This window comes from Pygocentrus nattereri, chromosome 18 (assembly GCF_015220715.1).
Source record: "Pygocentrus nattereri isolate fPygNat1 chromosome 18, fPygNat1.pri, whole genome shotgun sequence".
Lineage (NCBI taxonomy): Eukaryota > Metazoa > Chordata > Actinopteri > Characiformes > Serrasalmidae > Pygocentrus > Pygocentrus nattereri.
Window position 1 is genome coordinate 8798634 of NC_051228.1, and position 15867 is coordinate 8814500.

A 15867-nucleotide genomic window follows, 5' to 3' on the forward strand; every position below is an offset into this window, starting at 1 on the left:
AACCCAGGGGTCGCCATATATACAGTGCAAATATAATCATTTTATTTACTATCCAAAACAACCAGAGATTTTATATGTAATATTGATAAAGTAAAAAAAGTGGTGAAGCCCAGAAAATAATGTTCTTTGGGTAATATTCTGCCCTGCATGTCCTCTCAACTATGAATGCATTTTGAAAGCCAAAACGTTGTCAGAACTATTGTAAAATAATGTGTTAGGCAGTGTATTCATAACCATTTAGTGTATTAACTTTCTGTACGGGAGCTTTTAGAGGCATTAAACACTTCACACATCTGGTTCCTATCACCACCACTGTGAACAGTTCTGACTTTCAGTTTCTCTAGAATTTGAGTTTTTTACTAACTGAATTATGCAAAAAGTTTCGAAAAATTCCTCAAATTTTCTCTAGTGAAATTATCTTAATAGAAATTTTGCTTTATTATTTTGAAACATGCTAAATTATCTGCCAATAGAATAAGACACTTTCACAATATTCCAGCCATTTCATAGTAAGAAATATTATTATTAAGATATAAGATTATTATTGACTACATTTTACTACAATCATTGACTACAATGATTTCACAAGCCTAAATATAATTTTTGCTATACGCATCAAGACATCAAGTTACTGCCATAAAAGTCAAATGAAAGACAAACATTTTGGTGTAATATATTTTATTCATGTGGAACACTTATTTTTAGTAAATATGACAGTCGGACATAAGATTTATTTCCACAAATTCTTTAAAATTTCAGCCTAATTAAATTGCTAAGATGTTAACATTAAGTCATTTAGAGTGATTTGATGTAATATGCTCTGTTCTAGAGAACCTTACAGAGAAAGAAGTCACAGTGGTGGTGATAGGAACCAGACGTCTGAAATATTTTAATGGCTCTAAAACCTACCTCACAGAAAGTTTATACATAAAATTGTTGTAAACACTACCATTACTACGATTTATAATAACAATATATTAATTTAGAAGCCTTTTTTATGTCTGTAGCGACTCAAAGTGCTTTACAAACAGTTCATAAAGCTTAACAGTAATAGAAGCAACAAGTGTCAATTTAAAATCATAAAAGACAATGACACGAATCAAATTAAACAGATACAGTAAATATCAAAAAGACGTAGCATTTTTATTAAATGCTAAGCTAAAGTGATATGTTTTCTGCTCTTTCCTAAAAGTGTGCACTGAGCTTGGCTCCACGTTTTCTGTATTTTATGGAAGGTGTTTGCAGAAGGTCAGTATTTGAACATGAACAGATATTCTGTGATGTAAGCAGTGCTTTAAGGCCATTTAGACTCTAAAACCAGCAGCTGCACTTTAAAACCTGTTCTGAACGATACAGGCAGTCAGTGTAATCTCTCTGTTTTTGTTAGAATCTGTGCTGAGTTTGTGCGAGTTGTAAGGGATGTATTGTTTTCTTAGGAACTCCAGTAAGAAGAGCATTACAGTGATCAACTCTGCCTGTAACAAATGCATGATCAGGCTTCTCTGCATCGCTCTGAGATAGAAAAGGCCGAAGTTTAGCGATATTTTTCAAATGATAGAGCGCTACTTTACTGACTGTGCTTACATGTGGGATAAAACAGAGCTCAGAGTCTAAGATCACTCCAAGGTTTCTTTCTACAGGTTTGGTACACCAAGCAAAAGAGCTTCTCATAAAGCAGCTTTCTCTGGATTTTAGTAGCAAGGTTTAGTATTTCATTGTTTTCATTGATTTAGTTTCATTTCCTGACATCCACTATGAAACATCTGACCCACAACTGGTCAGCCTGTCAACAGAGTCTTGATTTTCATTGTGTTTCCTTATGCTATCACCTACAAGTGACAGGTAAAAGGTAAATACGCTGCCTGGTTCCTAAGAAATTGTTCTGAAACAAGGTTTTGGCCTAAAGCGTATTTTAGAAATAGATGCAGGACGTTGTCAGGAAAGATAATATGTGAAGAAAACTTCACCACAATTTTACAATTATCAACATAACATAAAAACTCAGAAGACATGTGACTCCTTTGTCTCCTGTCACCACCTCTGTGTAGAGATGTTTCTCTACAATGAGCCTTTTCACATCAGAACATCGGAATGACTTTGTGTACATCTCACTGAATTATGCACATAAAAGTACCCTTTACTGTTAATTCTATGTCCATATCAGTCTCTTACATTGGCTTATTTTCGACTGCCTTCATTTCTGAAAAGCAGTAATCAGACACTCTTCTTCTTGTTATTCCCACACTGCAGGGCGAGTTCACCAAGATCACCTTTCGCACTCCGCTTTACCTCGGCGGCTCACCCTCCATTTATTGGCTGGCCAAAGCAGCCGGAACCAACCGGGGCTTCCAGGGCTGCGTTCAGAGCCTCTCTGTGAATGGCAGGATGATTGACATGAGGCCATGGCCTATGGGGCGAGCTCTGAGTGGGGCAGATGTAGGTGAGCAGAGTGAGCCACGGAATGTGTGTTGTCACCTTTAGCCTCTCACCTTTACCACCTGTAGGCTAATTCCCTCATATTGCTCTGATTTAGACAGGTTCAAGCAGTTTGTGAGCAGAATCTGAACCTCAGTGGACTCGTGTTGCTTTTGGTGATGTTGACTTAGCTATGTGCTTTTCTAGGGGGCCCTCTTGTGGTTCTTAATGGAATGACAGCCTAGCAAAGCTGCTAGCTAAGGTTGTAAATCTCTGATCACACAACAATTCAATCTTAAATCTTTAGGAAAAGATTCGAGATGGGCTCCCAGGTGCACTGGCCCTATTATTGTGAGATTGCAAGTTAGACCCCAGGAGATGCCACAGCCATCCGTGAGCTGGAGTCCACGAAAGCATAATTGGCCTACACAAGCGTCTGTTAGCTGGTATAACAGAGTTAGCAGTTAGCATTCTCCTCAAAGTACAATGACATTGCATTAGCAGCAGTTTAAAATGATGAGGTAGGGCTTGTTTCAGTGCTAGCCTTCACCCTCCCGGTCTGGCAGTACCATGTAGATGGAGACATCAAGCAAGCAGGTGGGAACTGACTTTAGCCTCTACTATTATGTTAAAATCAGCAAGAAGATCTGATTTGATTTGATTATTTTGATACAATTGCAAAGTTGGCTGGAGAAACTATCACTCAGTAGTGAAATATAGACAATAAACACTTTTTAATCACATTTTTATTAGTTTTTCTGTTTGAAAATAGAGGATTTGTTTTTTTTTGGCCAAACTTTTTAATACGTAATTGAATATTATTATAATACAGTGTAACTGATACCAGTTTGTCAAAATGCAAAACATATTATTATGCATTATTGTGCTATTGGCTGTGTGGTAAGAGTGTAAAATGTATTGTTGGTTGTAGGCGAGTGCAGTGACGGTGTCTGCATAGACGTCAACTGTGAGAATGGAGGGGTGTGCTATGCTAACCGAGCAGACTACTATGTATGTCTTTGTCCACTCGGCTATAGAGGTCCACTGTGCCAGGAGTGTAAGTGGGCATTATTACGAACAAAATATTCAGGAAAACAGTTTTAAGTACAGTACAGCTATATGCTCTGTTGAGGTTGAGATTTGCCACCGGACCGACTGTGTTTATGTTTGCCCCGCAGCGTTCTCCATCTTCCTCCCTCACTTTAATGAGACCTTGGCATCCTACCTGAGTGCGCCCTGGCCACAGCCTGCGCAGCACTACCTGTCCTTTATGGAGCTTGAACTGATCTTCCTGCCTGCAGCCAATGACGGCACTCTGCTCTACAGTGAAGACTCAGACAGCAGGGACTTCCTGTCAGTCACCTTGGTGGGAGGATATGTAGAATTCCGCTTTGATTGTGGATCCGGGGCCACCGCTATCAAGTGTGTAGCATTAAGATCAATGATGTAACAGTGATGTAGCATCTTATGAACCCCAGTACAAGAAATAATGCAAATTACTGACAAAATTACAAATGAGTTTGTTCTCTTGCTGTTGCTACTGAATGGCTCAACCAATAGGATGCTCCAGTGTAGGCTACTGTTTGAAGCCTATTATTAGCTCATACTAGCCTTGAGACACAGTTGCACAATTGTGCAAGAAACGATAAAAAGGGTCCAGTGAAGATGGTATTGGCCTGGCTGCCATGGGCCCTGCCGGTTGTTATGATTGCCACTGGTTACAATTCTTTGCCACTAATCATTGGTGTACAGTTACTAGGCTGTGTCCAAAGCATAACAGATGCTGCCTCCATCTCTATGAGATACCTCCATCTGGCCCCATTATCAAAGGCATAATATGTTGATTTTCTAACTGACAGTAAGATAAAACAACTCAAGTGCAAATTTAAGTGCATAATATCTTTTTTTTCTTAGCATATTGGAAAAAATAAAACATAAAAGACAGAATATGCCATACCATTTGCACAAGCCACATTGAATTATAATTTTTTTTGTACATTAAAATACACAGAAGTGTGTTTACTTCTCATTCGCACTTTTTTCACTCACAAAATCAACAAAACATGTAATTTGACCAACATTTTGGCACAGCTGTCAGTGTGTCCTCCACTACTTTATGGAAATGTGAATTCTGGCAAATTCTTTCAATCAATAACTGACCATAATTATTATTAGTGTGTGATTAGTTTTTAACCAACAAGCCTAAAACAGTTATAAAAGAGAAACACTGGATCTAAAAGCTTCAGAACAGTGTAAAATACTTGATATGCACACACACAGTTGAGCGCACATATCTACTGAATTCTGCATTGGTGTACTGAGAAATTAAAGTGTTCCCCTTATGGACTGCGGTACTGATCAGTGGGGCAAAGCATAGTGATAATATCATTAAATATATCCTACATAAGAACCCATGATTATGATTAAACTGAGTGACTGTGTCCATTATTATATGACTAAACTATATGTTCATTATTATATGACCAAAAACTAAAATGTTGACAAAATGACTGGAATAAACACCAGGGCACTGAAAGAACTGCATTTTAAAGGCCTAAAATTATATTTGACCCTCTTTACTAACTAGGGTTGCCACCTGTCCAGGACTTCCCCAGATTGTCCAGGTATTTGGTTGCTTGACCTGGAAAATTCCATTCCTAGGCATAAACTGTGCAGTAAACCAAACATTTTATATGTTAATATTTCTTATACTGCTTCTTTTTATGCATTCAAACCATTTGTACACAAAGAATGTGTTTAATTCGAACTAATCAAAACACAATTATAGTAGAGTTTTGATTCGCACCCATAACATAGGGACAATGTTTGGGACAAACGCAGCCCAAGTTAAAACCATACATAAATGCCATGAGCGGGTCTAACTTAGCTCAGTGTAAGCTGTCGCCGTCCACCATGTCCTTCTCCATGTGTGATTTCCTCACATCACGGTGTATCACACTCTCACTCTGAGAACACAGATGAAATAGTTGTGTGGCTTATCACTTGTATATAATTGATTTTGTTGTGAAAAGTTTCTCAATTTACTTCTGCAAATTGAACTGTTGTTTATTAAAAGTAAAATTCAGTAAACTGCTGAGAACCAGCTGGTCTCATGCTGGTTTAGCTGATCACCCAGCATGGTCATGCTGATTGACCAGCACACCAGTATTGAAAACACAACATATTTTTGCAGTCAGAACCTTGTATCTCCAATTAGGTCGAACTTTACAGGAGACGGAAAAAAATTGTTGTCACTGTAATCAGATTTTTATTCAAGCACTGCAAAAAATGGTATCTTGACAAGTTGAACTGTCTTAAATCTAGTTGATATATCTACCATTCCTCATGTTGATATTATGGTCAGCTTATAATAAGATTTTTAACAAGATTTTTAACTTTTTACTTGTATTAAGCTATTTTATGAAATAAAATGATCTGACTAATATTTGCAGACAAAATTTGCAAATCTCCAAAATTATCTGCCAATATAGTGACATAATTTGATTTAAATGACTTTAAATAATTAAAATCCATCTAGAAATTTTATATAATCTAATATAATATATATATATATATATATATATATATATATATATATATATATATATATATATGGCAGCCCTCAGTTCTGGACACAGCCATAGTAACATCTACCTTTCTAACCCAGTCCAGTCTGAAGCTGAAGATGGTGGTTGAATTTGCAGAGAGCTCCATCTAACTGAAGAAGCCTGACATTACATCTTCAATGTAATAATTTGGACAGGTTTAACACTTTGTAGGAAGGGGGTGTCAAACTCAATGAGTCAAAGGGCCCTTTTAGAAAATCTCGACAAATCTGCGGACCAGAAAAAAAAAGGTTTTTAATGAATGTTGTGCTATAACCCAAACTGACTGTTGTTTATTCAAAATTTGCAAAAACCTCAACAGTAAAATATAGACACTTGTAGTAGACTTTGAAAAATTACACCAATACTTAAAATACTCAAAGTTTAAATGTCCCCAGGAGTTCAGTCTTTTAAACCTACCTTTCTGCTTGAACTAGACTCCTGGCATCCTTTATTGCTGCAAGTTCATTAAGACTTGGGCAGACTGAGCTGAGGTTAAGTGTTCGTTGGATTGATTGGACTGCAGCTGATATAGCTAGTATGCTTGGTGATATGACTGGTGTGGAATTGCATAGAACTGTGTAGAATTGAGGTGTAACCACTGTCCCACAGATTGTTGTTGGGTAGGAGAGTCGGAGCGCACATAACATTGCATTGCATGCTGGGGACTGTAGTGCAGCGCACTGTAAAACAGGCTAATATCAATATAAAATTGAAATATTTCTGCGGGCCGGAGAGAATATTGTTGAGGGCCTGATCTGGCCCGCTGGCCTTGTGTTTGATGCATGGCTTGTAGGAGCTCACTGGTTCACATAAAACGTCACTGACACAAGAAAACCTTTATATTTTAATATAATAAATAATTTAATAAAACTTGGAAGCTGTAAATAAAATGAAGAGAGCTGTAGAACATTAGGAAGCAGAATATCATCTGTTTAACATCAAGAATGAAGTAATCAAGATTAATAATGGAGAATAAGATTACTTTAAAAAATTTTACCATAGTTTAAAAGTAGAGATCAAATCTCAAGGCAGAATTTGACAAAAAATAAAGTAAGTAGATCATTACTTCACCATTTAATAACTTCTTATACAAAAAAAATCTCAAAATGTTGAATTAAACATCCAGATTTTGGTTAATCGTGTGAAATATCTAAGTCTACATTTTCTTCCAAAAGATTTTATTCTATATATAGTAGTTTAATTTTGTAGTTTATTTGGATCGCTGCAGGACAGCGATGATATTTGCCCTTTTCTGTCCTGTTATTTCAGGAGTGAGGAGCCAATCAGTCTGTTCAGATGGCATGAGATGAGGGTGTCTCGCACAGCCAGAAGGGGCATCTTGCAGCTGGACAGCCAGAAGCCTGTGGAGGGCATGACTGAGGTAGTGGATAGTAAAGGTCACTATGTGTTTATATGTTTCATTTCTATGCAATAATGTGGTGCAGAGTTCTATTTTTTAGCCACTCATCACTTCCTGATTCTGTGCCGCTCTTCAGGGTGCCTTCACTCAGATCAGGTGCAGCTCACCGCTTTATTTTGGAGGCGTCCCAAACTACGATCTCACAAAGGACAGTGCCTTAGTTCAAGTACCCTTCACTGGAAGCATTCAAAAGGTACATGAGCATTCACAAGGCCAATGGAATATATATATATATATATATATATATATACACTTTATTTCCAAAAGTATTCAGTCACCCATCCAACTCATTGAATTCAGGTGTTCCCATCACTTCCATGGCCACAGGTGCATAAAACTGAGCACCTAGGCCTGCAGACTGCTCTACAAACATTAGTGAAAGAATGGGTCGCTCTCAGGAGCTCAGTGGATTCCAGCATGGTACTGTGATAGGACGCCACCTGTGCAACAAGTCCAGTCATGAAAAAGTAGAAGCAATTGGGAGTGACAGCAACGCAGCCACAAAGTGGTCGGCCACGTAAAACACTTGGCACAATGTGTCAGCGGGTGCTGAGGCACATAGTGCGCAGAGGTCACCAACTTTCTGCAATTGCTACAGACCAAGTCAATCGCTACAGACCTTCAAACTTCATGGGGTCTTCAGATTAGTTCAAGAATAGCGTAGAAAGCTACATGGAGTGGGTTTCCATGGCGGAGTAGCTACATCCAAGCCTTGCATCACCAAGCGCAATGCAAAGTGTCAAATACAGTCATGTAAAGCACCGCCACTGGACTCTAGAAAAGTGGAGACGTGTTCTCTGGAGTGATGAATCTGACAATCCGATGGATGACCTGGGTTTGGTGGTTGCCAGGAGAACGGTACTTGTCTGACTGCATTGTGCCAAGTGTAAAGTTTGGTGGAGGGGGGATTATGGTGAGGGGTGTTTTTCAGGAGTTGGGCCCGTCCCCTTAGTTCCAGTGAAAGGAACTCTTAACGCTTCAGCACCAAGAGATTTGGGACAATTTCATGCTCCCAACTTTGTGGGAACAGTTTGTGGACGGTCCATTCCTGTTCCAACATGACAGTGCACAAAGCAGTCCATAAAGACATGAATGACTGAGTTTGGTGTGAGTCCTGACCTCAACCCGATAGAACACCTTTGGGATGAATTAGAGCGGAGACTGCGAGCCAGGCCTTCTCATCCAATATCAGTGTCTGACCTCACAAATGCACTTCTGGAAGAACGGTCAGAAATTCCCATAAACACACTCCTAAACATTGTGGAAAGCCTTCCTAGAAGAGTTGAAGCTGTTATAGCTGCAAAGGGTGGGCTGACATCATATTAAACCCCTTGTCTTGAGAGAATGTCCATTTGTCATCATTTGTTTACCATGATTACCAAACATTTGTTTGTCAACCTCGTATCTCTGAAATGGTAACTTTATAGATGCTACACCAAAATTTGTACCAATGTTATTGCCATCTCGATGTAGGGTGAGTGTTTGCACTGTTAACTGTTAAGCAAAACAACTATCCAAATTCTCTCTAAAACCCAACCACACCTCCCAAACCTCTCCTGGCCAGGATAGAAGTTTCACAGTACCACCTTGCCAAAACTCCCTGCCAACCCTTTGTCACCCAAGGTCAAATTTTCTAGAGCCACCACTGATCTGCAGTGCAGATATACACCAATGCAAATATTACACCAGAGAACATGTTTGTAGCTTTTCAGTGTATTAAATGGCATCATACACTTCAGAAATATAGTTCCCATCACCACCACTGTGAACAATTCTGATTGAATGTCTTTACAATGTCACGTATGACTGATTGCCTGTGTTTACATCTTTACCATTTATACAGAAATTCTGAAATATTAGTGGGATTCCCCTTTAAACGAATGCCACTTTTCACTTTTCAATTCAAATCTATAGGATTTAAATGATTTGCACACCATTGCTTTCTGTTTTGTACAGCATCCCAACTTTTTTGGAAATGAGGTTGTGATAAGAATAAAAAAATCTTTAAAATGTCTAATATTGTAGACTTGATGTTCTGATATGTATGTGCACTGTTTGCCTTCCAGGTCATTGTAAATGACCATGTCATTCCTCTGACTGCGGGTTCAGTAAAGGGGGTGAATGTAGAGAGTGCGGTCCACCCATGTGCAGACAGCCCATGTGCCAATGGAGGAGAGTGCCAGCCAAAACATGACGACTATGACTGTGACTGCGCACTGGGGTATAAGGGCAAACGCTGCCAGAGTGGTAAATGACAGCACTTATTCATAGACAGTTTCCTGGCTATACATGGAGTGACTGCTTTTCAAATGGTCTGTACTCCACACTGCTGACCAGATACTGGCCTCTATCTCTGTTATTTTCTGCTAAACATGGCTAATATTGGAATTATTGCATAGAATGAAAGCAGTAGTCACTTAATTGTATTGAACGTATGATATTAAATGACATGTTTTTTAGATTTTCTAAGTAAAAATAAGTTAACACATCCCCTACAGAGAGCACACTTAAATATGACAGTTTTCTATTTATTAATATTCCATTTCTATTTTTTTTTACTGAATTTAACACATTGGGGGGAAAAAAACAAACTATAAGATGTTAGTAACTTTCACACAGGGCACATTTTATGTTTTACTTTTTCCCAATATGTTAAATTCAGCAAATAAAGAGTAATTGTGCATTAAAATGTACAGACTTACGTTCACAGTAGAGCATCTGTTGACTTTCATTGAAAAATTAAGTTTGACCAAGGATGCTCAAACGTTTGCATACACCTGTATTTTGGGCTAACCACGTTGTCGAATACTTGGCAATATAACTGCTAGTTTTGAAGTGTTTTGGCCTGAGTGGTCATCTGCTATCCAACAACAGCTCCTTGAAGTACTTTTTGCACTTACTTATTTTTCCACATAAATTTGCCAGCAGTAACACTGGTTAAAGTGGCACTTGGGCCAAAATGAAAAATATAACCATTAGAACATCTGTTGTAAAGATGCCAACTTGCCACTTACAGTGGTGCCACAAACATCTTAAGAGTAAGATTTTCCAGTTAAAAGACAAGGACAACCCCGTTCTGATGATGCATCTTGAAGGTGGGAGCATCTTTTGAAAATCTACAAAGGGATTTGGTGTGGATACTTGAGGGCAGGCTGTTTGAAATCTTTTTTCCCCACTAGCCGTCTAACATGAAAGCAAGCCAGATATGTAGTCAGTATTTATTAGCCTCTGCAGGCGTGGCTATGCTAGCAGTCAGGGTTTCTTTATTGCTCTGGAGTATATGTATCCCTGCTGTCGCAATAAAACCTCATATCTCCATTTTTGTTGTTTTTCAGTTTTTGATATGATTTAAAAATGCCTATTACCCTTTGCATTGTGTAAAACTTTATGATGAATGAACCAAAGGAAATGGCCCAAAATGACTTAGAAAGAAGTTTGGTTCCATTGACTTACATGGAAGGTGAAGTATGTTTTTCCTTCTCCTCTAAAATTACTGTTTTGGAGATACAAGGTTTTGTTCTGACAACAGTGATATGCTGTATTGTGGTGAGAGATCACTGATAGGTGAAAACACAAAAGATACCATATTGTGATGATGCTGAGCTACAGAATAGTACCTAACATGACAATTAACATAAAAGGCTAGTTTTATGTCAGACTCGCTCTTTAATCTACGCCAGCCTTTGCTTCTCTGGAACTTTACACCACCTAGTGGCCATTCACCTGTAGCACACTGTTTTTCCTCTAGCAGTGAGTGGAGCTGTTGAGGTTCCACAGTTCACTGGCAGAAGCTACCTCATGTATTACAGCAAAGACATCCTAAAGAGGTAACCCTTCAGTCTGGAATCTATACTGACATAAGCACTGGGAATACTGCACATCAAAGATGTAATTGCTCCTGCTTTCTTTCTCCTCTCCAGAGTATCAGGCTCCAGGACACACATACAGATGTATTTCAGAAGCACAGCCCAGGAAGGACTATTGATATGGATAGGTGACACCACCATGCGGCCCAACAGTGACTACATGTTTCTGGCTTTACATGGTGGAGCAGTTGTCTTCAGGTTTGTTACAAATCTACACTCCTCTGCCACTCCAACATGCACAATTACACGCACTGTATAGCCTCTGTTACCAGAAAATCACAAGTTTGAGTCCATAAGAAGGAGAGGATGATACAACATTGGTGTCTAATAGAATTGCCAGTTAGTGTTCTCCTACGTGTTGAGCTGGTCAGTGATGTTGCATTAGTGGTAGTTTAAAAAGTGACTGGCTTCACATGTATCAGAGGAAGCACATGCTAGCCTTCACATGCCCAGCTTGCCATCATCTTGTGATCTAGCTACCATGTGAGAACACTGGAGATTATTGTGACAGAGACTGCCATACTGACTGCATTGTTGTGTACTCATAGTCTACAGTGGAAGTATGAGGGGAGACTGTGATTGAGGCAGGGAAGAGAACTCTGAGCTCTTGGACTAGAGTTCTGGGCGGCCTCTGCTGGACCCCCCCCCCCCCCCCCACCATTTGGATGGTGGTTGGGCTGACAGATAATGCTGAGGAACAGGGAGGAAATGGGGTGGTTATGTGGTGGGAAAACTTCATCAATGGATACAGAAGGTAGAGATGGAAATAGGGCTTTAGATTGGAAGGAGGAGGGGTTTCAGTTATTCCATAAATCCATTTGTTACAATGCAGTTTATATTATGCTCAGTTGTTGTTATAGACTGTAATTGGTCTAAACGTCTGTTATGACATGTGCAGTTGTTTAGTGCTCTAGAAGCTGACAACCAAGGTATATTTAGGAAAGCATAGGATGTAATGCCTCACAAGGGTGTGGAAAAGTACAGAGAAATAACACAAGTGAAAATAACAGTTATATATTTACTGTCATAATTGTCAAGTGTTGAGTTTTCTTTATTTTGTGATGTGTGATACCCCCTTCTAAACACATGGCCGGTATGGGTTCCCGCACAAAGCCAAATTAGAATGTGCAGTTTCATTTTACACTGATTACATTATTTAACAAAAAATATACATTCGAATCAATGAATGACATATAAAAAAAAAGAAAAATCACCTGTATCCAAGTATTTTTCATTACTTGAGTAAAGTTTCAAATACTTAATACTATTTATTACTACTACTTATTACTACTATTAATACTGCCTATTATGATATTAAATAATGTGACTATTGTTATAATATTAATAATATTATATAGTATTATTCACTCCTGAGAAACAAAAACATGTCACATCACCCTTGTCTGATTGTGACTCTCCTCCAGCTATAACCTCGGCAGTGGGACGAACACCCTCACAGTCAATGGAACGTTCACCGATGATAGATGGCACAGGGTCAAAGCAGTCAGGTAAGACTCTCAATCAGGCATTCATTGGACCATATACAGATATATAGCATTTGTCTGCTTTAAAAATGAGAATAAAAAGCCACTGACATATGCCGTCCCATTCTCAACTGTCTCTGTTGTCTGTGTTAAATACCTGCTCTTGTCTTCAGAGATGGGCAGCTGGGCAAACTGAGTGTGGATAACTCCACCACCAAAGTGGGAAAATCACCAGGGAGAATGAGACAGCTTAACACTGGTGGGGCCCTGTATGTAGGTGAGCTCTGTTAATGTTAATGATGGTACAGAATAGCAATTAACAGTAAAGTAAGACCTAATAAAGTAGTGATTCAACTGCATCGATTTTGATTTATATAGCATATATGTATGAAGTGTCTACAAATTTTTGGCCAAGGTATATAGTAGTTTTCAAGTCATATTTATGTGTTTAGTATATTTTAAAATAATTCTGCATCTTACAAAAATAAATAGAGATGCTTGATAATATCAGAATCATATGTCACAGCAAGAAAGGCCCGGGTTTGATTCCCCAGCTGGGCGGCTGGGGTCCCTTCTGCATGGAGTTTGCATGTTCCCCTCGGGTCTATGTGGGTTTCCTCTGGGTGCTCCCACAGTCCAAAGGCATGTCAGGCCAATTGGAAATGCTAAATTACCCCTAGGTGTGAATGTATTTCTGTGTGTATGCCCTGCAATGGACTAGCGACCTGTGGTCTGCAATTTATAAAAATCTACATTATTGGTATCTGCATTGACAGATGTATACAAGCCTCAGCTCCAAAAAAGTCAAGACAGTATGTGAAATGCAAACTTAAACAGAAGGCAGTGATTTGTAATTCCACATTGACCTGTATTTAAATGGTTATTGGACAAAGACAGGATCTATGATGGCTTACCTCATCAGTGTCTTTGTTTTTAGTAAATATATGTTCATTCTAAAATCAGTTCCAAAAAAACTTGAAACAGGGGCAATTTAAATCTATGACCACTGTAAAATGTAACACTATCATGCTTGGGTGTAATGGGAGCCTTGAAAAAAGGCCTAGCCCTTGAGCAAAGGCCAACAGTGAATAATCCATACTATGGTGCATATTTTCTTTTACAAAATTCAGGGAATCCAGAAAAATCTCTGTGTTAAAGGGCAAAAAAAAACCACAGCTGAATGCCCTTGACCATCAATACCTCAGGCGGCATGCTTCTGTGATGGGTATCACCACATGGGCTCTGGAATACCTTGATAAACCATCATCAGTAAACAACATTCAGCTCTACATCTGCACAAACAAGATACGACTGTACTGTGCACAGCAAAGTCATTTGACAACAATGTCCAGAAACACCGCTGACTTCTCTGGGCTTCAACAATCAGAGCTCATCTGAACTTCTGATGGTATGTGGGTGTACTAGTGTCACTAGTACAATAAATGAAAAAGGCCCTGTGTGTCTTCATTCCCCAAGTGATTATTGTTGTGAAAAGGTGATGTAACATGGTGGTAAACATGCTTCCATACAGATCAAACAGAATGTACTAATCAATGCTTTCTATTTCACGGGAATTCACGTACTATCCCAACTTTTTGGAAATCGAGGTTTGTACATGAAATATATCAGATATTGGCACTGGACAAGAATTCACAGCTCACTGCGTCCCTACATACAGATGAATCAAATTCAGTCCAGTGTGGTAACATTTCAGCTGCTTTGAGCTGCTTAGCTTGTGATCAAATCCAGTCCACATAAGGTCACGTTTAATGTTGATGGTAATGATGATGTAAATAAAGTTTGGTGATACTGGCTTGTGTTTCTGTTCTAGGTGGAATAAAAGAAGCCTCTCAGCATAGGCAGTACCTACGTGGCCTGGTTGGCTGCATCTCGCACCTTACTCTGTCCACTGACTACCACATAGGACTGATGGAGGATGCTTCCGATGGCAAAAACATCAACACATGTCTCCAGTGAGGCCTCATCACATGTTCTCTATAAAGCTGTTAAGTACTTACATCATAACCAGGCCTAGGAGACGGTGGATGATTTACTCAGGAGAATTAGGCTATGCACTGACCTGCCTATTGGTTCCTCTTAATCCCTCCTTGAAGAACTTTGCAATCTTCCTAAAGCCTTACTGGAGCATGGAGCACTACTTGGCTCCCACAAATGGGAGCAGGACTTTAATCTCTTGTTGTTTTTGTGCTTGTTTTGATCATCCATATAAGAGGCCTTCAGTGAGTTTACAAGGATTCTTGGAATCATTATTGAATGAACAACCAATGTGGCATTTACTCAATTATCTGTTAATAACGCGGAATTCCTTGCCTTAACTGAAGCATTCTCTGGAATGCCTAACAACATAGCAACAGTTGTGCTCAATATGGTTGTGGTTCAAAATGTTTCCATTGTCAGAAGTCTTCCTATTCAAGTTATGAAACATTTTTGGGGTTCCTTCAACAATTTCTCGAATGGTTGCCTTTTTTCCTTTGTGAATCCAAAGCACACAAAAATGCTTGGTGAATGCCATAGAAGTTTGGCGCTGAAGAACCATTTCTATGTTGTGCAGACACACTGCAGCTTGTGTAGCTCAAGCTTGGAAGAAATGCCTACTACACAGTGTACTGAACCATAATAAATGTCATCATGTCATGTCATCTCTCTGTGGGTATCATAAGTTTACATCAGCGGTGATCATCAACCAAGGCTAAGGGCAATGCTCTGTAGTCGTCTTTTTTGACTGTCACCATGATATAACTTTACTCAGATTAATTGGAGTTAATTAATATCTCTTAGTGTTTTAAAGCATGATGCACTTCTACTCTGAGGGTGTCCATAAGCAAACTACTGCTAATGAATGACTCATTCAAAATCTGCTCTAGTCTTATCAGTTACACTGCCCAAATCAGTTGAGACAGTCTCTGGGGAGTGCTGTGTTTGCTGCCAATGTGAAGGAGAGGTGCTATCTTGTCTCATCCTTCACATGATTCTGTCTGAAGTCACCTGAGGCTGTGTCTGTCAACAGCATCCCAAGCAGGCCACAGAATATGTCATTCTGAAGCAGGTGCTAA

At 39.1% G+C, this 15867-nt stretch overlaps 1 protein-coding gene across 6 annotated transcripts in view; it reads left to right on the plus strand.

The window, feature by feature from the left end:
* Positions 1-15480, plus strand: part of LOC108435133 (pikachurin-like) — a 32564-nt gene extending 17084 nt beyond the window's left edge. For 2 of the 6 annotated variants that reach the window (XM_017710735.1, XM_017710737.1), the window contains exons 13-23: positions 2251-2440; positions 3347-3472; positions 3594-3837; positions 7293-7404; positions 7520-7636; positions 9510-9690; positions 11192-11270; positions 11364-11507; positions 12734-12817; positions 12967-13070; positions 14625-15480. In XM_017710735.1, coding sequence (XP_017566224.1) covers positions 2251-2440; positions 3347-3472; positions 3594-3837; positions 7293-7404; positions 7520-7636; positions 9510-9690; positions 11192-11270; positions 11364-11507; positions 12734-12817; positions 12967-13070; positions 14625-14770 — 1527 coding nt within the window. In that variant the 3' untranslated portion in view covers positions 14771-15480. Of the gene's footprint in view, positions 1-1505; positions 1850-2250; positions 2441-3346; positions 3473-3593; positions 3838-7292; positions 7405-7519; positions 7637-9509; positions 9691-11191; positions 11271-11363; positions 11508-12733; positions 12818-12966; positions 13071-13923; positions 14202-14624 lie in introns of those variants that run through there. The other 4 variants (XR_001858421.1, XM_037547058.1, XM_017710736.1 and 1 more) reach the window with 4 other exon arrangements.
* Positions 15481-15867: the final 387 nt, after the last annotated feature.